This window comes from Ochotona princeps, chromosome 19 (genome assembly GCF_030435755.1).
Source record: "Ochotona princeps isolate mOchPri1 chromosome 19, mOchPri1.hap1, whole genome shotgun sequence".
Lineage (NCBI taxonomy): Eukaryota > Metazoa > Chordata > Mammalia > Lagomorpha > Ochotonidae > Ochotona > Ochotona princeps.
Window position 1 is genome coordinate 24,746,683 of NC_080850.1, and position 25,941 is coordinate 24,772,623.

General features: G+C 37.9%; 2 protein-coding genes across 9 annotated transcripts in view; one reads left to right on the forward strand and one right to left on the reverse strand.

The window, feature by feature from the left end:
* LOC131482641 (sperm-associated acrosin inhibitor-like) overlaps positions 1–25,941 on the forward strand; it is a 58,255-nt gene that overhangs the window by 4,568 nt on the left and 27,746 nt on the right. The window contains exons 5-6 of one of the 4 annotated variants that reach the window (XR_009247187.1): positions 399–590; positions 19,252–19,310. Coding sequence is in view for 1 of the 4 variants with exons in the window: in XM_058677622.1 (XP_058533605.1) it covers positions 523–590 (68 nt within the window). In the remaining 3 variants the exon portion in view is untranslated. Of the gene's footprint in view, positions 1–398; positions 591–6,896; positions 7,012–19,251; positions 19,311–25,941 lie in introns of those variants that run through there. The other 3 variants (XM_058677622.1, XM_058677625.1, XM_058677623.1) reach the window with 3 other exon arrangements.
* The window catches only part of LOC131482643 (ovomucoid-like), a 29,243-nt gene continuing 18,899 nt past the window's right edge, over positions 15,598–25,941 (reverse strand). For all 5 annotated transcript variants that reach the window (XM_058677630.1, XM_058677629.1, XM_058677632.1 and 2 more), the window contains exons 4-5: positions 16,648–16,757; positions 15,598–15,833 (exon numbers count right to left, since the gene is read on the reverse strand). In XM_058677630.1, coding sequence (XP_058533613.1) covers positions 15,779–15,833; positions 16,648–16,757 — 165 coding nt within the window. In that variant the 3' untranslated portion in view covers positions 15,598–15,778. The remainder of the gene's footprint in view (positions 15,834–16,647; positions 16,758–25,941) is intronic.

The window sequence follows — 25,941 nt, forward strand, 5'->3', positions numbered from 1 at the left end:
TCAGCATGTCAGTATTTAGATTTTTTTTTTTTTAGAATAAAGTAGCTATCTGGTGGAATGTTTCGATGGCTCACTTACATGTGGAAATTTTAAGTAATGTGACAGATTATCATCTAAAGAGATGTAAAGTCTCGCATTTTCAAGGCAATTTATGGTTTTGCTACATTCTCCTTTTACTAACTTTGTTTTTAGAGGACAGCCGTTGTCGTGGATGCATTTACTGTTCTTATTACCACAGAAGATTTAAGTCATCATGTGAAATATCCAAAAAGCCTACTGTAGCCAGCTGAAAATATCAAAAATTAGTGGAAGACAATAAACTAAATACTTAAACTGGTTGTTTTTAGATGATGGCATTGTTTTCCTTTACCTACATTTCTCTGTTTTCTTGAGCTCAGTAATAAATACTTCTGATTCGAAAAAATTAAGAAATAAGAGTTGGCTGTAAATGTGATGTGCTTTCATGCTACTTAGCATTCTTCAACAGTGACATGCACTGTCAGAATCATATCAGCTCACACAATGCTAGGCAGAGTGGCTGCTGAACTTACCAACGGGAATGCTTGGAGAGAATTGCAGGTGCTCTGCAAGTGAGGCAAGATGTTAGGATACTCAGTCATTGTAGCCACTGTCCACAATACTTGATGAGCTAATATGTGGATACACAGAAATGAGCTTTTCTGAATGATCTTGCTCTTTTAATAGGATCCTTTTTGATTCCAGGACCCTCCAATGTATTAGAGCTGTTGTAATCAACTCTGTAAGGTACACAATATTTTGTAGTTTTGTGTTCCATGGTTCGTTCAGATACCACACTACAGTACACAATAGAAATACCTTTCAAAGTCTTTCCTTTTCATACAACAGTAGTAATTATATAAACTATATAACAGTGGCAAAGAAGCTCGTGGAGAACAGAATGAGGTCAGAGGAATATCTTCTGGCCAAGACCAATGAATGGTGTCCACTTATCTCTTCACGGAACTTCCAGCTCAGGTCTATGTGCTCTGCTCCTTGTTTGAGTGGTCACCACAGATCTGCTTGCCCCCAGGATACAATTTCACAGCCTAGAAACCCAAGTCATGCAGATACTTCAGAGAAGCATCAGTACAAGTGTAGGTAAAATAATATAACTGAACTATAGCAGTGTGAAAAATTCAGTTAATTTTCTGCAGTGCTATATATGAAATCTATGAATGTCTTAAGGTACTAAAATGTAGTAAGTAGCTCACTTGAGTACACATTGATATTATACTTTTATGTTATACATCATAGTATTTAATTAATTCTGAAGTGCCTTTAACACCAAGTCAGTGACAACATTTTTCCTTCAAACTTTTGTGTTCTTTGATAAGTTGCCCTTAGTGGTGAGTTTCAATCCACTAATGATTAGACTGATTTCATTATAATTTCATTATATTGATGAAAGGGCCAAACACACAGGAATATTACTTTTTGAAAAAGTGGACTTAATGTCTGACTGATGATTCAGAAATGCTTGGAAATACCACAACCACCAGTTGCCACATAAATATAAAATAGCCCAACAGGACTTGAGTTACTGATCTCACTGTAGTAAGCATGAAAATTTTCAGTTTAATAAATGTAGCCAAATCTTGTCATAACTGGTTATAATAGATATGCCTATTAAGAGTTTGTTTGAGAGCAAATACTATGGTAAAATTTATAGAGCTGCATCCTGAAGTGCCAACATCTCTCTTTTTCTTTTTTTATTTATTTATTTTATTTTATTTTATTTATTTATTTTTTCAACATCTCTTAATGCATGCCAGTTAGAATCCTGGCTGTTCCACTTCTGATCCAATCCCTGTTATAGGGCTTAGGAAAGCAGTGAGGATCCCCAAGACCTTGGTTCCCTCACACATGTGGGTAACCCTTAACAGGCTCATGTCTCCTTGCTTAGGTCATGCCCAGCCCTGGCCACTGTTGCATTGGGGAGACAGTGAAAGAAAGATTACATTCATATCTCTGTCTCTCTTTCTGTGTCTCTTTGTCTCTGTCTCTGTCTGTCTTGTCTCTCCCAACATACTTAACTCTGCTATTTAAATACTTCTTTTTAAAAAAAAAGTATGATTTCAATTTGATTGATATGATTCATTGCATTTAACCGAACAAATAGTTAAGTACAGTACTACACAGTTTGTCCTTTATTCCTGATCTTGAGACCATGCCTCTTTGGTCTTTATCCTTCCGTTAGCAACTTTCTTTAATTGTTATGTGTCCTTATGTTCTTTAGCTACCTTGAAATTTCATCTAAAAAAATTCAGCTATTTGTTTGAGATCACATGGAGACAGAGATTCCACCAAGTAATTCATTCTCCAAATGAACAGTGACCAGTGGTGGACCTGGGCTTGTGCCAAGACAGTAATTAAATATGGCCCTCACATGGGGTGGCAAGGACTCCATCTCTTGAGGATCTCTGAAGAAAGCATAGAAGTTCCACGCACCTTCTTCCAGCCTGTGCCCTTGGTGTATTTTGCATCTTGATGTGCACAAGTGATTCCTTTTCTAACAAACAAGTCATTGTAAGTAAGTAGCATGCTGCCCTACATTGTATGAGCTTCTCTAGTAGGTACTCATACCTCAGAAGGGGGCTGTGGCAATCTGTGATTTGTAGCCAAGTCCAACATAAATTATGGATAATCTGGCATGTGCTGCTTGTGGTTGGCATCTGAAGTGGAGGCAGTTTTCTGGAATTGAGCTTATATATTTGATGCTGAGTGTCACAGCAAATTCAGGTAGTGTCAGACTGCATGGAATTACAGTCAAAGACATTTGGAGTTCAAAGACATTTAGAGATCGGCTGGGGAAGCTCCCACACATTGCAGTAAGCAGGAGCACTAAGCACTGGTATTTGAGATTTTGATTTTTCCCACTGCTTGCCCATGTGGAAACCCATGGTCAGTTTTTGGTGTAGCCATATTCTCTATCTTCGGTTTCTAAAATATACTGCAAAATACCATAGAATTCAAGGTTTGGAGAGGATCATATGACTACTTAATATATCAATTTCAAGTCACAGTTTTGTAAACACTGCTAACATGATGTAGCAAGCTGAGTATGAAAAACCACTAACCACCAATTGAAATAAGATTATTACTTTGATCTAATATCAAGATATTCCATAAGTTATTTTTATTTAGTTATTTTTTTGAAACTGCCAAACAGTGCACATCAGTGTACAGATAAACAAGTTTTTTTTTTGACCTTTGAACCCATTCATAACATCCAGCCAAATTAAGAACAAAAGATGAGGTTTGCATTAGGGTGTTTATCAATCTTTTTCATACCTTAAAGTTGTTACTCTACAGAATATGCACTATCTCAGAATTAAAAAGAAATAGTTTAGTTTTGCAGTCTGCAGTTGAAGAGATGTTAGATGAAAAGTTTGAAATACAAAAGGTAGCAATTGGAACCCTGTTAACATACTTAATCAGTTTAGTTTGACTACTAATGAAAAATATTAAAATTGAACACAAAAGCTCATGACAACACCACAGATGATTTTTAAAATGTTTAAGACAACTTGAAATAGCATAATTTAGTAGCTGTTGAATCTAAATGACACTGTATTGCATATAATACTGTATAGTTCCATAGATGTTTTATAATCTTGTTAAATGTATAGTTGCTGCAAAAGAAAAAATTAAATTTACAAAGAGGGAAAAAAACCCTTGATTTAATCTGATGTCCTAGGGACTTGTTATTGCAGTCTCTCTCTCTCCCCTGCCATGTTTCCTTCTTGGTTTGATTCTCTTGCCCTTTTTGGATCGCTTGCTTGGAAAGCTTGCTGTTCCTTATCTTGGGATCTGTAACTGCTGTTATCATCATTTTGTTCTCTCCACACTGCACTTAGGTTTATCAGATCAAATTTTCTCCAGTCTCCTGAGAGAAGCTCTGTGAAGAACTAGTTGTGAGCATCTTGCATGAGTTGCTTTAAGCCCTGCAGGAAGAACACACAACGCGCCCCCCTATCCTCCAGAACCGCCCCCGCAGGACACTCCCCCTTCACCCCAGGCCCTGCTCCCTTTTCATGTCTGTGGGCCATGTGTCTTCCATCTGTCAAGTTCCCCACTCACAGCTCAAGGTGGGAGCCTATAACAAATTTACTTGACTAAGGAGAAAAGTTAAGTAAGCGTCCAGCAGGACTCTTTAGTTCTGTGTCTGCTACCTGAAGTAATCATATGTGAAATGTAAGGAGGCAGCCCTGATGTACAAGATTCCTTTCAGAAAGAACAGTTCCTGTTTTTGAGGAAAACCCTTGAAAGCAAGAGTGTTTTCTTTAGCTACAGCCACACTCCTAGGGGTGACCTGAAGAGTTGCAGAGTAAATAGCACCTTCTTATTTGTGGAAAGAGGGTGTTTGCATGTGCTCTTCATATGTAGATGACAGTCTCCCTTTCATTGAAATTGAATGAACACTGGAATGCAAAGCAGGAATGGTTCTCCTAAGTTAGGATCCCAGGTTGTTGGAGCCTCCTGTGCCAAAGACACCCTTTACCAAAGTGGACTTTGATTGTTTGCCTGTCCATTGGAAATATATGGTACATACACATATTAACTTGTTCTGTCCATGAGAGGCTGTAGAATCAATTCTCCCATACCAGTGAGCAGTCCTAATGCAGAGATGTCTGTTTCTATTTTTTTCTTTCTTTAAAGAGCAGTATAAGCAGTCTGGAGAAATGGTTGACTTAGTACTTGGTGAGGAAATAAACAAGATGAATCTGGGCCATCTCCTGTGCTGAAAATGGGGATGTGTTCATGGGAGTATAATGGTGGGGTGTCAAAAGGATAGTCATCCAAATGAATCCCTGTAGCCAACTTAGGGGAAAAAGTGAATTTGGTGAAAAAAAAAAAACTTTATGAAAGCAGCATACATTATACAGTAGAGAGATTATTCAGTGAATCATTTTAGTTTAAATTAAATTTTTTTTGCAACTGTATTAACCAGCTGAATCTCATTTTGTTGAAATAAATCACCTTAGTTATTTAGAAATAGGGTGGCCAATTTTTATCAGGAGTGGTATATAGTTGGCATATGTAAATTAATAAGGATTTAAGGAATAGATGCACAAATGTTAATTTTGTGAAGAGTACCTTAAATGAAACAGGGTCTAGGGGACAATACAATAGCTTGACTGACTAATCCCCTGCCTTCAAGTACCAGCCTCCCACATGCGTGCCACGTGTCCAGGCTGTTTCACTTTCTACCCACCTTGTGGCCTAGGAAAGTAGTGGATGATGGCCCAAAGCCTTGGGACCCTGCACCCGATGGGGCACCTTTGGCTCCTAGCTTCAGATTGGGCTAGAATCAGATGTTGCAACCATTGAGGAGTGGAGCAGCAGATGGAGGATCTTTACTGTCTTTGCTCTCCTCTTCTCTCTAAATATGCCATTCCAATAAAAGTAAGTCAGTCTTTTAAGAAACAAGTTGTATCTATATTGAAATAATTTTTGTACTAGGAAAATCTGTTTTATTCTTGGTGTAGTTTGGATTCATTACTTTTGAACAATAATAGCTTTAATATTATAGATCAATTATGGTTACTATATACGTTCACTGCCTGATAACGTTCATTAAGCAATTTCACGTGGTCTGGTCTCGTACTACGTGTTTCGTAAATTCTCTAATAGTTGCTGTATTTTATTCGGGCATACAAAAATTCTGCCTTCTCACATTGGTTGATCACAACATTTTTGTGGTATGTTTCCTAACTCACTTTAATACAATGATACTGTATTAGAAATCCTAATTTCAATTAATGATGCAGTATCAAGAATTTATGGCCCAGTGTGATATCCTAGGGGCCAAATTCCTGTCTTGCCATGCACTGGTATTACTTATAGGTGCTGGTTCGTGTCCCAGATGCTCCACTTGCCATCCAGATGCCTGCTTGTGGCCTAGGGAAACAGTAGATAAAGGATCAAAGCCTTGGGAGCTTACCCCCCGGGGAGTCCTGGAAGAAGCTCCTGGCTCTGACTTCAGAGTGGATTGGCTTAGCTCCAGCTTTTGCAACCACTTGGGAAGTGAACCAGTGGACAGATGGACAGTCTTTTTGTCTCTGCTTCTCTTTTTAAATCTGCCTTTCTAATACAAATAAATATCCACTTAAAAAATTTATTTGTAGAAAAGTACACAGAATAGTTTTAATATTATGTATATTTGTAAAAATGAGCAGACATGAGATCCTAATATGACTCACTGATTTCATAGCCTCCCATTAAAGAATGGAAAATATGCAGTCTCTTGTGGTACCTTGGTCCCTGTAAAATTTTATTCAAATGTTTAATGACCAAGATTTGTGTGATTTACTAGAGATCTGAAATAATAAGGTGATATTACTCAAAGACCAAATTCTGGGACCAAGTCAAAATAGTAAGGGCAAAGTTTGATGGTAAAGGAGTAAGAAAATTTAACCCATTGATACATGAGAATGTAAGAGACTTCCAACTCTTAAGAACTACCTTGGACAGCCTAGCTTTTTTTAAGCCAATTGCAAAGGAGAATGGGCTGTTTAAGCCAGATGCTAAAGCTGTTTGTGATCTGATAAAGGACATCCTGAATGGCTTAACTTTCTTGTGAGGAGGACAGAAATTTTCTGGATCGGTGAGTAGCTACACAAATATTATTGGGCTAAGATCAGAAAGAGGCAAAGAATTATGTTAAGAGTTGTCAGTGTGTGATTCATCGAACTGGAGCCCACTGAGCCTGGATCCCAGGCTCATACTGCCCTTAGTTACCCATATTGTTTGTATTTTGTTATAACAAATTCCAGCGTCCAGTAATGCTAATAGAAAAAGTAGATTACTATGAAATCATATCAATTCTTATATCTTCTTGGTGCTGTTCACATCGTATCTGGTTTTCCAGCAATGGTTGCCCTAACAGTCATCTGTGAGATTTTCAAATACACCATTGCCCAGGCCTCATGCACAAACCATTGATTCATATGCTGGGGATATAACTGGACATTGGCAAAAGGTCTCCAGGTAATATCTCTTCCTGATTGTGAATTTGTGATATGGTTTTACAAGATCATACAATTTAGGGAAATGTTTAATGGGCACACAAGAACACTCTGCATTACTACATTTGATTTTATATGAATCTACCATTAACCTCAAACTCAGAGATCCAATAGGATCAAATCTCTATTAAGTATATTTTGTCTCTGGCATTGCAAGACAGGCACATGTCTGTAAAATTTCCCAAATGTGGTGTTCCTTTTCTTGAGTTGATTCTGTTGGTCATTGCTGCCCTGAAACTTAGGAAACTTGTATTTATTTTTTTCTTTCTATCATAGGATCCCTAAATACCACGTATTCATGGCACCCCAAATTTTGAATGCATGAGCTCAGGTTATTCGAGACTCTTGCTGAGAGAAGTGCTATAGAGAAATATGTGAAATTTCTTATGAGCTACTTTATGACCTCCAGGAAGGACACAAAATATCTCTCATGTCTGCCCTTGGGCAGCCTTTTTATCCTCACAATGCTGCCCATCAAGAAGTAAATCAGGAAACTTTTGTGCTGCATGCACGTGACTGAGAAGAAAGGGGGAATAAAACACACCGTGTCTGGAGCTGTTGCCCACACACTACACTGTGCTCCACCTCCAGGTAGGTAAGGTGGCATACCTAGAGCAGCACTCTGGCTTCCAGCATTACTGTGAGAACCTTCATGTCCTTTCTTTCCAAAGTCCTGAGTTTCTGGTGTGAACATTTCCTTACAGGTGGGAGATTGTCTGTGGCCTGACCCAGAGAATGGGGAGCATTAGCCACTTAGAGACCTGGGGGTCTCTAAGTTTCTAGGAGGCCCTGTGTGCACATGATGTGTGCTTTGGTATCTGAGGATAGAGGATGAAATGAGGAGGGGAGAGAAGGGAGGTAGAATATGAATTGCAACTATGAGAGAGATTCCTGTGGACAAGGAACATTGATTCCTGTGCTATAAACATTCTGAAAGTTTTCTTCCACAGACTTACCACAATGCCTTTCTTCTCACCATGGATCACAGCAGTTTTCATCATTTCCTTGACATTCCCTTTTCATTCTGGTGAGTAGATCTTCCAGCTTTCAGTGAAGCATTTTACATACATGAAATGTAGCAATCCCTTGTTTTAATTAGTGATTGGACAGGAGTGTCTTTTGGGGTTTGCACACTGTCAGCTGGTGAAATAAGACAGGACAATTTCAAATGTGCTTTTCAAATTGCAGCTGTGGATCATCTTTATTTCATTGCCTACTTTAAAGCTAAAAAATTATGTAGGCTAGGCAGTAGACCTTGGAATTTTGTTCTTCTGAGATGAAATATATACATTCACACATATACATTAATTATTTTTTATCTTCTTTGTCCTAATGGTAAATTCCTTAATGGCTAATCACCAAGTGCACACAGTCATGACTCCTTACACCTGACATTTCTTGGAAATTTAGTGTTTTATTTAGTCTCCTTGATCAAGGCCTCATGTAAGAATAGGACTCATTGATCTGTAAGCTCCTAAATTATCTTTCTTATAGTCCTACTGTATCTATGAGTTTCAGAGTAAAGTAATTGTGAAGTGTCAGAGCTTCATATTACAATTGAATATTAATGAGCTAAATACTAATTAATGTCTGTGACATTAGAGGGCATGTTATGGGATTGTAATGAAATCACTATCTTTGCCTAGGCTGTGTTGTTTTTGAAATGAGAAAATTATAGTATCTATGTTGGTATTAAAAAGGCAGTATAGAGGAATTTGTTAGAATATTAAATAATACAGGAATCTGTTTTCATATGTAATATGAACTTTTGAATTTCAGAATATACCCAGATTTGAAGTCACTTTGTATACTTAGCAATTTAATACTTTCAAAATTGTTCATTTAATTACTGCATGGCATTAATATCAGTAAGCAGTTTGCATAGGCATCTGCCACTAAACAATTTGGGAAATTTGCAACATAGAGTATTCTTTTTGTCCCCATTTTTCTTCTTATATTTAATTCTTCTGTGTTTTTTCCCAGAAACCTCTTTTAACCATCCACCAGTAGCTCGCCCACCTGTAAGTTAATGCTGATTAGTTTGAATGTTGTAATGGTAAATTCTAGTAGAAAATGTCAACAAACAAAACATGTACACTTCAAAACAGACAAAAGAAAAAGTATAAGCAATTGAAAAACCTATGTTTTCCTTATTTAAGGACTACACATTTAATCTTTCCAGTTATATAAAGCTTTTTGGCAAAAAGGACAAGATAAAACTATTCCATTATTTAATAGTTCCATTAGTGGGAGTAAGGTTTGTTGTATTCAGCATCTAATGTATGATAAAGCATTTTGAAGTAGAATCATTCATCCTGATAAGCAAGAGGAATAAAACAGTATATCAATGATTGTTTTAAAGATGGATAAAGTTACAATTTTAATATATCACAGTTTGTAGTATTATGTGCAGTGGAAAACAATGAACTATATTCTTTTTTTAAAGAAGATTTTTAAAATTTTTATTGGAGTGGTAGACAAAGAAGGGAGATATAGAAAAAGATTTTCATCCACAGGGAGGAAATTCCCCAGGTTGCGGCAACAGCCAGAGCTGCACCAATACAAAGCCAGGAGCACAGAGCTTCCTCTGGTCTCCCATGTGTATGAATGGTCCCAAGGCTTTAGGCCGTCCTCAACTATTTTCCCAGGCCACAAGCAGGGAATTGGATGGGAAATTGGGCAACCGGAACATTAACCAGCAACCATTTAGGATCCCAGCTCATGAAAGGCAAGAAATTTAGTCAGTAGGCTAGATGCTGGGTTCAAATAAACTATATTTTTGAAAATCTATATAAAGTACAAAGAAGTTTTAAAAATTACATCATGGATAAATACAGTATTATAGGTGAAATGATCAACATGGCAAAAGTTAAACAAATTACATCTTGAAGTAGAGCTGTGTATAATGGTAAGCATTTATTTGTATACAAACACATAAATGGATACATACAAATATCATGGTACTGTGGAGAAGGACAAAAGCATGATCAGTCAAATGATTTCTTGGTATCCAAGATAATTGAAGACATTGGCCTGAGATAAAACAGAATTGGAAGGAAGCTGGTAAATTATATTTAAAGAAATGGATTTAGTTGCTTCTATTGCTTTTAAAATCAACATTGAGATTATTAACAATAGCAATAGTATTTCATGTTTAGCTGACTCATAGGTAACTTAATTTTTATTAATAAAATTTGAAGCAGTTTTTTTCCTATTCTATATCTGGAATTTTAAAAGAATGAACAATTTTTTAAAAAAAATGTCTTTATCTAACAAATTCAGTCTTGTCTTTTTATGTTCAATAGCCATGGTGTGATTTGTATTCAAACTCCACTTGCCCAGTCGAAGAGGATCCAGTATGTGCAAGCAATGCAAATACTTACATCAATAGATGTGTATTCTGCCATGCAAAGAGGTAAGAATACCAGTTTTTTTGCACATATTATCATTTTATTCAACATGCTTATGAATAAATTTAAATTAATGATAGTCTTAAAATTATTTCTCCTCCAGTTACATTTTTCAATCAGTAGTGCCATTGCAAGTCAAAAAGGAAGATCATAATATATAACTACATGAATTTCTTCAACCACTTACCTTATACATAGACGCACATAAAACAAAAAGCCCTATAGAGACTATTCAAAAGAAATAAACTATCACAAAATGATAGTAAAAACAATATTTCTGATTACCTTGGAAAAAGATACAGAAGATAGCCATATTATCTCTATCATCATAAAACCCACTAGAAATACTTTGACCTCTTCCTAAAGGTCTGTTTCTAAAAGAATTTTTGTATTTGGCCTCACAGTGTGCCTGTATTATATAATACAGGTAAATATATAAACCAGTTAATTTAGCTTAGTGTCGTTGCTAGTTACTGCAGACAGACTACTGAATACAGAACTCAGAAATCCCTCACATTGGGCCCTATAGTACTAAGAAAAACTCCTTCCAAATTTGATGACACCCCTCAGTCCTTCCTTTGTAGAACATTCTAGAGCAGTCCACCAGGTTGCCCTCCCTATTTCCTTCATTCTGAAGGAGTTTGCTGCTAAATGTTCTGCCAGCCTGCAGCATGTAGAAGTAGAAGACAGACTCTCTGAACTGTCTGTACTGATGAATTTAAATGTTCTGTCTACCATTTATTTTTTTTCTCTTTGTCCTCTTCTTTATAGAAAGTATAACAATATATTTTCATTTCTTCATTATGGTGAATGCTGAAATCTGCCTGATCTACACATTTCTGTGCCTTCTTTGCAACCCCATTTATGGTGGATTCTTCAATCAACCAGAATCTCTTTAATTGATGTCTTAAATTCATCAATGGTCAAGTGAACACATCTGTGATAGCTAAGATAGGACATGGGATGTTATGGAATCTTTCAACACTAACAACCTGTAATAGAAGGAGCTTTGTTTTCATTGTTCAATTTTCCAATAACAACCTAAAATATTGGTGCTTTCATTTTGTGTTTGGTAATAACATAGCTCAATTTTTAATCATACATACTTAAATTGATAAAATGTTATTAAAATATTATTTGTAGTGTTCTAGCTTTGATAATCAATTATAATTGGTAATCATTAATATTCTTCATATCTATAATTAGATATATTCACAGGTGAATACCCAATATATTATTTCAGTGTTTGTTTGCTGGAGACTAGCTCCAGTTCAGTTTGGAGCTCAGGAAAGATGTGTGGAGTCAACGAGAAAGATACATGCACCTCCATAACCTGGGGTTTATAATGGACAACTCAAGAAAAATGTCTTCTTTATTTACACAGAAATCATCTGCACAGATATTTGATTGTTTTATTTTTACTTCATAGTTAAGCAGGCATTTTCAAAAATAATCCTGCAAAATCTTATAACCATTTCATTTCAAAGCAAACCATTATTCATTCTCCAGTGATAGCACTGGGTGACACCCAGGAACTCTTAAGATCGAAGCACATATGGTTACATGCTAATTAGTAATACATTCCTACCACATTTCTATTTCTACAACTAATCTATCACTTAACGGAAAAATATATCATAAAGAAGAAACTTCAAACATTAAATCTCACTACAACTATGGGCTTTACAACAAACAATAATTAAAAATATGCTTCTACAATGCTAGTACAAGCATCCTTTAATTCCTCTAGCCAAAGGTTCATGGAAGTGGCTGAGACAGAAACTTTTTCTGTGCTCAAGGGAAATTGCAAAAACAGGCTAACCCTTAGGTTAAAGCAACTATATTTGTTACCACAAAAGTTTCTGCTTGTAGTCCTATCATTTTCATTAATTTTTATGATACTTATCAAGTCATTTCCCAGAACGCACGCTATGTATCTGGACCAGGTTCCAGGGCAGTAGTTAGGAACACAATAAGGTGTTCAGGTACAGCATGAACTCAGTTGTACTCTTTTGTGAATTAATTCTCATAAAGTTTTAAAGGTTCACTCACCAAGACATTATCAGTAACATTAGTTCCTAAGCTCACATTAGTTACCAAAAACATTTTACAAGGGCAAACAACAATGCCTCAACAGATTTCAGGAATTTTTAAAGGGGTAGTTGAGTATCTGTGTAAAGTTGGTAAAACTGTGTTGAGGTGGTTAGAGACATCCACCAGGCCTTGCCATACAGCTAGAAGCTTCTTGTGGCCTTACCAACAAGGGAACTGTTCTCTTTACACTTTTGTGTTGTTCACCCCAATTGCACAGCTCCCACTTAGGAGTACAAATACCTGAATTCTTCTTGAACCTAAAGTATCAGAATCCCTAAGAAAAGTATCTGTAATCCTGAATTCTAACAAGTACCCCTAAAGTTTAACCTTAGAATCCTATGTTTTAGGACCTGGCACAATAGCCTAGTGGCTAAAGTCCTTGCCTCATACACTCTGGGATCCCATATGAGTGCTGATTCTAATCCTGGCAGCCCTGATTCCCATCTAGCTCCCTGCTTGTGGCCTAGGAAAGCAGTGAAGGACAGCCCAAAGCCTTGGAACCCTGCACCCATATGGGAGACCCAGAAGAAGCTCCCCCCTGGCTCCTGACTTCAAATTGGCTCAGCTCCGCCCATTGCGGCTGCTTGGGGAGTGAATCAGCGGAAGAAAGATCTTCCTCTCTGGCTCTTCGACTTTGCAATAAGAATTAACAAATCTTAAAAAAAAAGAATACTATGTTTTAATCTTAGAATACTATGTTCATAAACATTAGTTAATGTGAATAAATTCTAAAAAGTAGGTTGCATGAAAATAATCAAATGCCTTGGAGGTCTATTCAAACAAACTGTGAGTTTTATGAGACTTGGATGAAAGCAACAGATTTTCATTTTCTGCCATAAATCAATCAAGACAGAAAATGGTTATCCTGGGGTGTTGGGTAGCTCTGCCTTCACCAGTGTAGGATATCCATTTGTGGCACAAGTCTAATACTCTATCTATCATTTCAATCAATCTCTCCACCAAGTTAAAGCAGGCCTTATATGGGTAGCCAACATTCCCCTAAAACTGTAATATGACAGCAGAAAATGCTGATTGACTAATGGAAGGTAACTGTCAACTTGCTATATGGACCACATAGAGCCTGGTCTTCACATCACTAAAAATTTTCTCAGTGAAAAAATGATGTATGATGGGAGTGGGCAACACAATGCCTCAACTAATTAATACTCCACCTTCAACTTCTCGAATCCCTTATGGGCACCATTTTGTTTCTTCACTGTTGCAACTTTCGATCCAGCACCCTGCTTGTGGCCTAAGAAAGCATGGAAGAATGGCCCAAATGCTTGGGATCCTGCACACACTGGAAACCTAGAGAAAGCTCTTGGCTGTTGGCTTCAAATTGCCCCTGCTCTGGTCATTGCAGCTACTGGTGGAGTGAACAGATGGATGGAAGTTCTTTTTTGTCTCTCCTTCACTATGTAAATCTACCTTTTGAGGAAAGTAAAAATAAACATCTATATGGAACTGTTCAGTCGTTCACATTCTAGTATGCATTCTTCACTCGATCTCAGCCAAAAGGCCGAGAAGCAATCTAGTATTCATTCTTTATGTAATATTCATTTGAACACATGTATTTCAAAAATGTTTGTTGAACTGAGAATCAGAGTTACAGAAACAAGGGGAGAAAGATCTTCCATTGTCTGGTTAACTCCCTAGATTGCTGTATTAGCCCAGGCTTGGCCAGGCCAAAGACAGAGCCTGAAGCTTCTTCAGATCTCTTATGTAAGTGACAACAGCCCTAACCTTGGAGCTGTCTTTCATTTCCCAGGTGTCAGGATTAATTGAACAGACGAGAAGCTGCCTAATGGAGAAATGATTTTATTAATCCACACTGAAGCCATCATCCAAACTTTCAGAATGATGTGCTTTGTTTAAGAAGACACAGGTTTTTTTTTTAAACCCTGAAAGAACCTGGATATTATACAAAGCTTTCATTAATCCTTATCTTATGTGAAGCTGGCAATTTTTGAATAATTTCTCTTTGTGTTAGCCAAACTGAAGAAGATATGTCTCAGAAACCATTAACACAGAGTCTGAATATGATTTGGTTCATTACTTGTAACTCAAGGACAGAAAGGAAAAGATCGTATGGATGCCAGGCATGCTCTCTTTTGTTACTTATAACCGGAGGGAAGCACAGAGGAGAGCTAAACCAGGGGATTCTGTCTGCTAAACAAGATTAGTCACAAGCCCAGGTGTTCCTTGCCTGTGAATAGCCCCTTTGTCCACCAGTGCACTCGGCTCCTTCTCCGGGTCACTAGCAGGGAGCTGGATTGGATATAGCCTAACTGTGATGTAAACTAGTACCATTAAGGATGCTGAGACCCAAATCATAGAGTACCTATATGTGTATAAACATTAATTTCATACTCAAAAAGTACAACTGATTAGTTAATTGATGCTTTATTCAGTTGATGCTTCATTCAGTCATTCTACTGAAGGTTTAGGCTAAAGAGCCATCAGGTATTTTTAATCTTAAGAAACAAAGTTTTGGGCCCTGCACAATAGTGTAGTGGTTAAGGTCCTCTCCTTGAATGTGCTGGGATCCCATATGGGCGCCCATTCTAGTCCTGGCAGCTCCACTTCCCATCTAGCTCCCTGCTTGTGGCCTGGGAAAGCAGTGGAGGACGGCCCAAAGCCTTGGGACCCTACACCCGCACGGGAGACCTGGAAAGAAGCTCCTGGCTTCCGATCGGCAGAGCACCGGCCGTTGCGGCTACTTGAATCATCAGATGGGAGATCTTCCTCTCTGTCTGTCTTCCTCAATGTACATCTACCTTTCCAATAAAAATAAATAAATCTTTAAAAAAAAAGAAACTAAGTGGTGTGCATTCACCTGTGAATATATTAAGTTATAGATACAAACAGTAGTCATGTATTGTAGCCTGTTACTTTACCAAAACAGAAAGAACATTAAAAAACACATTTAAAGAGATCAAACTATTTAACGTATACTGATTAAAGTATTAATGATTACATTTGTGTTGTATTATTATCGAACACAAAATTAAGATGCTAGTGTTTTCAGTTGTTATTGAAAAAATGAACACTGAGAACAATGGTTGTTAGTGTGGGAAGATTCTTTAACATCCCATGCCCCATCTTAAGTACAACAGATGTGTTCACTTGATCATTGAGGAATTTAAGATACTATTTAAAGAGATTCTAGTTGATTGAAGAATCCATCATAAATGGGGTTGCAAAGATGGCACAGAAATGTGTAGGTCAGTTTACAGAGCAAGCACCATAGTGAACGAATGAAAATCTGTCATGACTCATTCTATTAAAAAAAAAGACAGAGAAAAAAAGTAAATGATGGAAAGAACATTTTGAATTCACCAAGTACTGCATAAAACGCTTCTCACTGATGCTTTGAACCTGGGACACATCAGAGAGTTTGTTCTCCACTTCCACTTGCAGCTCTGTCCCACTTACTCTCCAACATTTTGCATGGACCAATCTGGGAAAACCAGGCCTTTCCTTCAATCCAGTTCTGATTCCATCTTGGGACTTGCTCATATATGAAGGAGCAAAAGCTTATGTTTTCTTTGAATGGACCTTCAAGGACAGAAGCCAGTTTGCAGATTACACATACAAAGGCTTCATAGGAGGAAGCACCTGTGAGTGAGAGCAAGAGTGGGGTAGGTAGGAAGGCTGGCAGAATGTTTTGCAGCAAACTCCTTCACAGTGTAAGAAATAGGCAGGGGAATCCAGTGGAATGTTCCAGAATGTCCTGTTGTGGAAGGTGTCATCAAATTAGGAGGGAGGAGACCTTGTTAGAACCAGGGCCCAATGTGAGGGATTTCTGAGTTCTGAAGTCAGCAGTCAGCAATTAACTGGCTTATGTACTTATATGTATTGTACAGTACAAATATACTGAGAGACCAAATACAAAACTTCTAACAAAACTGTTTTTAGACACAGAGCTTCAGTGAGAAGTAGAAATGTGTTTTAGTGGGTTTTATGATATGAGATATATTATAGCTCTTTGGGGTATGATTCCCCTAGATCATCAGAAACATGGTTTTTACTATCATTTTGTGTTAGTTTCTCTATTTCTGCTGAAGAGTTGCTATATCATCTGGCATTCTTACCTCTTGGCACTGCAAAACATGCAACTATTGCCATGTGTCTGGCCATCACTCGCACAGACTGGATCAAATTCATTGTTGCAAATGTAGCTTGCATATGAGTCACATCTTGGCTGTTGAACACAAAAGAACATCATTGAATTTATGAGAAGTTTTAAATAAAAATTCTCTTTATTACACAAAATTGCAGATATAGAAAAGAATGTGAATGTTTTAAATTATAACTTTATCCATCCTTAAGTAGATAGTTGGGTTACTGTTTGCTTTATTCCTCTTGCTTGTTAGGGTGAATGATTCTACTAAAACATTCTATTACATACATTGGATGCTGAGTACAACAAAGCTTATACCCACTCATGGAAATTTTAAATAATGGAATAGTTACACTGGTCATTAAAGCCAAATGGTGCTATATTATTGGATAGATCAAACCTGTGGCTCTCAGTATAAATATCACAGGTTTTCAATAGCATATCATTTATTACTTGATGTTTTTTTTGTTTCAAAGGTGTACATTTTATTTGTTGACATTATCTCTTAGAATTTATCATTTCCAACTTAAAAATTAATCACTATTGACTTACTGGTTCGTGCACTTCCTTGTTTTGGTTGAAAGAGGTTTCTGCAAGCAATAGACAGAAGTAAAATGTGAAAAAGAAGAAAATGTGGACAATAATATACACTATTCTGTGAATTTCTCAAATTTCTTAGTAGTAGAACTGTATGTGAATGGCGTACCAGTAATAATGCATGCAAGTAATAAAATGAGCATTTCTGTTAGTTTGAAAAAGTTAAGTACACAAAATGACTACAAAAGAGAATATCATGTCATTAAAAATTGTCATTATCTATGAAAAATAGTCTTCTCTATTGTTTAATATTCCACCATATTCTCCTATGTAGGCTTTCATTTCCCAGTGTGGTATAAAACCATAGTTTTCTAATTTTGTTGCAAAAGTCCATCTACTCAAGGATGCAACAATTGCTTTACATTCCCATAATATGCCCTTTCAAGTAATATTTAGATACTAATTAGTATTTAACATATTAGTATTCAATTGTAATACTAAGGCTCAAGCCTCACAATAAACTTTGAAATGTAAGAATACAATGGAACCTTAAGAAAGATAATTTATAGGGCCTGGCATAATAGACTACTGGCAGATGTCCTTGGATTGCACACTCCAGGGTATCCTAAGGGTATTGGTTCATGCCCTGGTAGCCTTTCTTCCTGTCCAGGTCTCTGCCTGTGGCCTGGGAAGGCAGTTGAGCATGGCCTAAAATCTTGGGACCATGCATGCTCGTGGGAGACCTGGAAGAGGCTCCTGACCTTGGATCATGTTCAGCTCTAGCCATTGCAGCCGCCTGGGGAGTCAATCAGCAGACAGAAGATCTTCCTCTCTCTCTCTCCTCCTCTCTATGTATCTGCTTTTTAAATAATAAATAAATATTTTAAAGGAAGTGATTTATCACAGACATATGAATGAGTCTACTTATTATATGAGCTTTATTATAAAAGAATAATTTACATATCGGATTTCCAAAAAATGCCAGGTGTAAAGACTCATGATTCTGTACACTTGGCATTTAATTGTCATGTTATATAAACACGGGCAAAAATGGTAAGCAAAGATGTTTCATCCTAAAGAAATAATATTCTAAGGTCTACTGCCTAGTCTAAAGACTTCTTTAGCTCTAGACAATGAAAGAAAGGTGATCCACAGCTGCAATTTAAAAACGACATCTGAAACACGTCCTGTCTTATTTCACCAGCTGACAGTTTGCAAACCCTAAAAGACACTCCTGTCCAATCACTAATTAAAACAAGGGATTGCTACATTTCATGTATGTAAAATGCTTCACTGAAAGCTGGAAGATCTACTCACCAGAATGAAAAGGGAATGTCAAGGAAATGATGAAAACTGCTGTGATCCATGGTGAGAAGAAAGGCATTGTGGTAAGTCTGTGGAAGAAAACTTTCAGAATGTTTATAACACAGGAATCAATGTTCCTTGTCCACAGGAATCTCTCTCATAGTTGCAATTCATATTCCACCTCCCTTCTCTCCCCTCCTCATTTCATCCTCTATCCTCAGATACCAAAGCACACATCATGTGCACACAGGGCCTCCTAGAAACTTAGAGACCCCCAGGATAAGTCTCCTGGAACATTTACAAAGGAGTGGCTAATGCTCCCCATTCTCTGGGTCAGGCCACAGACAGTCTCCCACCTGTAAGAAATGTTCACACCAGAAACTCAGATTTTACTCAGAAAGTCACAACAGGACTTTGGAAAAGAAAGGGCATGAAGGTTCTCACAGCAATGCTGGAAGCCAGAGTGCTGCTCTAGGTATGCCACCTTACCTACCTGGAGGTGGAGCACAGTGTAGTGTGTGGGCAACAGCTCCAGACACGGTGTGTTTTATTCCCCCTTTCTTCTCAATCACGTGCATGCAGCTCAAGTGTTTTCTCGGTTGGTTTGTTAGTGTAGAGGGCTTCATGTATATAAATGGGCTGCCCAAAGGCAGATAGGAGACAGAGATATTTTGTGTCTTTCCTGGAGATCATAAAATAGCTCACAAGAAATATTTCACATATTTCTCAATAGATCTTCCCTCAGCATGAAGTTCTGGACAAGTTGATCTCAGCTGATGCATTTAGAAATCCAGGTGAGATCAGAGAAGTGGTACTTATAGTTTCTATGATAGAAAGAAAAGTACAAAAGATGAAGTGAAATCTTTTATCCTATTATACCAGAATTAGCCAAAGAATAAAATCAGAAAAAGAAAGAATTCATTTAGGAAATTCTACTTACACAGTACCTAAACTTCAAGATCAGCAACATACTAAAATTCATGGAAATTTGATTCTGTTGGATCTTTTGAGGTTGATGGTAGATTCATATAAAACTGCATGTAGTAATGTAGAGTGTTATGTGCCCATTAAACATTTCCCTAAATGGTATGATCTTGTAAAACTATACCACAAATTCACAATCAGGAAGAGATATTACCTGGAGACCTTTTGCCAATGTCCAGTTATATCCCCAGCATATGAATCAATGGTTTGTGCATGAGGCCTGGGCAATGGTGTATTTGAAAATCTCACAGATGAGTGTCAGGGCAACCAGTGTTGGAAAACCAGATATGATGTGAAAAACACTAAGAACATACAAGGAAGTCTGGAATATAAGGCTAAGATCATTCTGGGCAATGACCTTCATTGAAAGTTAAGCTCCAAATGTTGGGTAATGTGTGAGTTGATTTTGGAAAGGCGAACTGGACAGAGCCGAGCAAACAGTTCATCGGCAAGTGCAGAAACCAGGTTGGGCTCAGGTCATGCTGGTCTAGGTTGTCACACCTAACAGTTTGCATGAACCAGGGATGGGAATAGACTGAGCAGGGCCAGGTTCCAGTACCTGCTAGTGAATTCTGAGATGGGGTAAGCTGGGTCAGGCCAGGCTACAGCATCCAAAGGTATAGGCCAAGATTGGTGAGGGAGTATACCAAGCTTAGTAAGAGTAACCACTGGCATGCACAAGCCATGTTCCTATGGCTGGGAACAGGCCTGGTTCGGGAGCAATTGGGATGCCCTGACTTGGTTGTGGTTCCCACTGGTGAGTGCAAAGACCAGAGTGGAGGCTGTTGTCTAGTCATGGCTGTAGTGTCCCTTTGCACAAGTGTGGGTTGGTATGAGCATGCTAGACTAGGCTGGACTCCATCACCCACGGGTGCCCATGAGAACCCGGGTACATGTAGGACAGGCTAAGCTAGGTCTCTGCCCCTGCTTCGACAGATGTGAGCTGTGTCTGAGTGTGGACCAGGCTTAGCTGAGCTGTAACACTCAACAGTATAACCGGAATGGGTGAAATCTAGTCAGGAAATGGCACTGTTCCTTCTAGGACAGGAGGTGTACTAAGTAGGGCTGACCCATGGAGCCACCAGTGTGTGCAAGATCTGGCCTTGTGTGAGGTTGGGATGGAGGAGCTTGAGCAAGTCCTCTGTCGGGACACAGTCCCTACAGGTAAGTGCAAGAACCATGATAGAGAGCAGTTTGGACCAGGCCAAGGAATGGTACTCAGCAGCATACATTTGGTGCAGTTTGGGGGCAAACCAGGATGGGCCAGTTCACATCACCCACTGGCTAATCTGAGCACCAGAATGGAGTGTTGGTTCAGCCGCGTTTGGTCACAGCACAAGCCCGTTCACATGAGGGCCAGAAATGGGGGCCAGCTGAACTGGTCTAGGCTGTAACCCCAACCAATGTGAGTTGGAATTGGGGGCAGACTTGGCCCAACCATGCTAAGGCACCCACTGGAAAATGGTGAGGTGAGGCGGGCCATACCAGACTGGGCCACAGCATACTTGAGACCCAGTAGGACCTGCTGGACCACCATTCCCACTGGAAACCATGAGTGGGAATAGAGGCAGACCAGACCAGGCAGGGATACAACACCTATTGGCCTCAAGTGGGCTGAGTCAGGTACAAGCCAGGCTGGGCTGACTGTTCCTCCTGGTGCATGCATAAGTCAGAGTGAGTGTGGTTTGGTTAGGCATTGTTGCAGCAGAACCACCTGGAGAGTGCAAGATCTGTGAGTGGGAGTGGGCCCAGTAGGGAAATACTGGGCAACACTCTCCTGGATTGCCACTCTTGACTTGTGGACATAAGAACCGGGACTGGGGCAGGCATGACTAGACAGATAGTGGCACCCGCCAGCACGTGTGTAGGCTGGATAGTGGGGCTGATTGGGTTGAACTAGACTGCAATGACCATTGACATGTATGAGGGCTGAATGGACGGTGGGGCAGATTGGACCAGTCTGCTGTACATACTGGCAAGCACAGAAACCAAGGCAGGGGTTGGGCCTGGTGGGGTTATTATAGGTCGCTCCGACTAGGCTATAGCTCCCACTATGTATGTAAAGGCCGAGTGTGTGGTGAGCAGGATTGGGCTGGGCTCCAACACCCATTGTGTTGGCAGTGAGTAACTGGGCAAGTGGAGACTGAAGGGTGGGCTATGTAGATCAGTGGGTTCTGGAGAGACTTACCTATGCAGAGACCTCATGGGAGTTGAGGCCACCAGCTCTGCAGACTATTTTGTTCACTCGCCATCCTTAGTTGCCACCTTCCCACTAAGTCTTTCATTGGTGGTTGAGGGAGGGAAACAGTGGGAATAAAGGAGATGCTAAGGGAAACATGACATAGAGGTATTGTGTGTTCTCTCTGGGAGCTGCAAAATAGGTCATGATGTAGCAGGAAGGATGAGGAAGGGGAAAATGAGCATAATTATAGATCCTAAGATAGGAAAGCAGTAAGAAAACAATGAATTGAATTAAAAAGGAAAACGATAAGTGGACCAAAACAATCAGAACTTTTTATGTGTAACTACATATGTGCTTATTACCCTTACTGGATTTTGGCAACAAAAAGTGGTAAACCAAATTGAGATTTTCCAATGTTTAATTTGAATTTTGTAACATTTTGAGAAAACTGAGGTTTAAAGTTGGAGCAAAAAATATGCAAGGATTATTTGACTAGATATTATCTCTAATGGAACATCCATACTGCATAATTTCATGCAGGACATTAAAAATGGGCCAAAGACTTTATTAAGAGGACTCTTTTTCATACAAAAAGCTAATATGCTTATGAAAAGATGTTGAACATCACATCATAATCAGAGAACTGATAAATTCAATAATGAGATATGGTCTCATATCAGTTCACACAGATATTATTTTTTTGAAAAAGAACACAGAGCTGGCAGGAAGTGCAAAATTTGGAATGTTTGCCAGTTGTTGAAAGGAAAATAACTGGTACAACCACAATAAAAAATTCATAGTCTACAGTTTGTAGATGAATGTTCATAACAGTACCAAAGAGGGTGATGACATAATTACCATTAAAATGTGTCTCCAACTGGGCGGCGGGGACCCAGAGGCTTGGACCCTTGTCTGCTGAACCAAATACTCACCCTTAATAGATGCAGCATTGTTAAATGTCATTATTCTCCAAGCCAATCAACCAACACATCCAATTACAGCCTATATTAGAGAAACTCATTTTACAAACAACCTGGCTTTCCAGTTTGTATTTTGGGCATGTTGATAATGTGGCATAGCATTCATGTCAATGTTTGCCGTGCTCATATCCCATATCAGAATACCAGTTCACATTGCAGCCACGCCGATTCTAACCCAGCTTGCTGCTCATCACTTTGGAAAAGGAATTAGTGATGGTCCAAGTACCCAGTCTCAATCACCCACATGGGGGACCAGGCTGGAGCTTCTGACTGCTTGCACAGACCTGATCAAGACATGGTTAGGGCAGCCATTTACACAGGAAACCAGCTCATGAAAGATCTTTTCTACTTTCTTTGCATATTTGTTACTTTATCTTCTAAACACAGAAACATTTGTAAAAGAACAAGTTTGTGTGAAATGACGAAGTACCTAAAATAGCTAACACCATAAAAAAGTAGAGGGATAATTCAAGCAACCTGAGTCTAAGATTTACTGTAAAACTACAGTAATGGAGACGTTGTGACAGAAATCTCTGAGTCATAATAAAGTCACTACTGAATGACAATTTCAATGCAAACTCTGAAGGAAAAAATTGGCTGTCCTTTAAGCATCATTATTTGAAAATGCTAGGGTGAAAAAATAATTTGCAGGAAAAATCATGAAGGATTTGATTGTCTTACTGAGGATTTTTCCATGAAACAAGTTCATTTCTTTTACAAAAATATAAGATCCACAAAATTGGTAAAGAAAAAAAATCTGTAATTCCGTCACTATGTGGAAACCACCTATTTTTATATTTACTTTCAATTCATAGAGTTCCTATGTGTGTATATACATTAATTTCATACTCAGAAAAAGGCACAACTAGTAATTGATGCTTTATTCAGTTGATGCTTCATTCAGTTATTGAACTGATGCTCTAGGGTAAAGAGGAATTCAGGTATTTTTATTCTTAAGAAACACACAGGCTAAATATGAATTTGCCTGTGTATGTATTTAACTATAGATACAAAGAATACTCATGTATTGTAACCCATATTTACCAAAGAGAGAAAGGACATGAAAAAAATTGAGCAAACATTTAACATTTTATTGATTAAAGTATTTGTAATTAAAAATGTTGCTATGTTATTTTCAATAGCAAAATTAAGGCAGTAGTTTTTTTATGTTGTTATTGAAAAATTGAACAGTGAAAACAAAAGTTCTTCAATTACAGGTTGTTAGTGTAGGAAAATTCTTTAAAGTCCTGTGTCCCATCTTAGGTACCTCAGATGTGTTCACTTGATCATCAAGAAATTTAAGAGCCCAAATTAAAGAGATTTTAGTTGATTGTAGGATCCACCATGAATGTGGTTGCAAAGAAGCCACAGAAATGTATCCATCAGTTAGCTTTGCATTTACCAAAACGAACGAATATTAACAGATGTTTTCTGTTTCTATAGAGAAGAGAACAAATAGAAGAAAAAGTAAATGATGGAAAGAACATTTTAAATTCATTCAGTCCTGCATAAAGCACTTCTCAGTTATGTTTGGAACCTGGAACCATTTAGAGAGTGTTCTCCACTTGCACATGGAGCTCCGTCCCACTTATTCTCCAGCTTGCATAAGGCTCTTCTCCATCTGCCGCAGCCTGACCTTCCTTCAACCCAGTTCTGATTCCATCTTTGGACTTGCTCAGACACAGAAGAGGACAGGTTTACTGTTTATTTGAATGGATCTCAAAGGGGAGAAACCAGTTTGTATATAGCATATACAAGGGCTTCATAGGAAGAAACATTTGTGAGAGCAACTGTCAGATAGATTGAAGGCTGGCAGAATGGTTAGCAGCAAACTCCTTCAGCGTGAGGGAAATAGGGAGGGAGATGCAGTGATATGTTCTAGAATGGCCTATAGTGTAAGGAAGGACTAAGTGGTGTCATCAAATTAGGAAGGAAAAATCCATCTTAGTATTATGGGGCCCAATGTGAGGGATTTCTGAGTTCTGTAGTCAGCAGTCTGTCAGCAGTAACTAGCAATAATCGAAGTTAAATTAACTAGTTTATGTATATACCTATATTGTGCAATGCAGATACACTGAGAGGTCAAATACAAAACTTACAAAACTGCTTTTAGACACAGAACTTCAGGGAGAGGTTGAAGTGTGTTCTTGTCGTTTTATGATTTGAGATACTATAGCAGTCTTTTGTATCGTTCTCGCAAGTCATCAGAAACATGGTTTTTATTATCATTTGGTGAAGCTTTCTCCACTTCTGTTGAAGAGTTGCTATTTAACCTGGGATTCTTACCGCCTGGCTCTACAGAACCAGCACATATTGTCATAAGTTTCACCATCAGTTGCACAGACTGGATCATATTCTTTGGTGCAAGAGTATATTGGTTGTGAATCACAATTTAGCTATTGAAAACAAAAAAAATCATTGAATTTATTAGATAAAGAAATGTTTAATATTTTTTACATTCTTCATACAAATCTCCAAATATAGAAATGAATATATATACTCCATTTCAAAGTTAATCAATAAAATTGAAGTAACCATGAGTCAGTTAGACATGAAAATCATTTGCTATGCTTAATTAACCCAATACTCATTTTAAGAAGCAGTAACAGCAACTGAATCCATTTTGTAAAAGTTATCAGGTCAAAATTTCTCAATTATTTTGTGAATCAGAAATAATAAAACTAATAATTTCATCTTTATCAATAATATAATGATATTTGTACTTATCCACATATGTATTTGTTTGCAAATATATGTGTAAAATCACACACAGCTCTACTTTTAATGTAATTTGTTATATATTCACCATGTTGATCATTTACATCTGTAATATTGTGTGTATTTCTTATATGCCTTAATTTTTAAAACTACGTTGGCCTTTATAGTTTATTGCCTTTCACCCATATAATATTCCAAAATGTGAATATGTGAAAATGATAATTTTATCTATCTGTAAATGTGTAGTTGAGTTACTATTTGTTTTATTCCTCTTGCTTGTTAGGGTGAATGATTCTACTTCAACATTCTTTCACATACATTAGATGCTGAGTACAACAAAGCATATACCCACTCATGAAATTTTTAAATAATACAATAGTTTTAACTTGTAGAAGAACCAAAATAGTTTTATATAACTGAAAGATTAACTCTATGGCCCTCAATATGATAATAACATAGGTTTCAATAGCATACTGTTTTATAGAGATATGTCTGTTTGAATGGTTGTACAATTTGTTAGTTCACATTTTCTGTTAAAACTTACCACTTCCAACTTAAA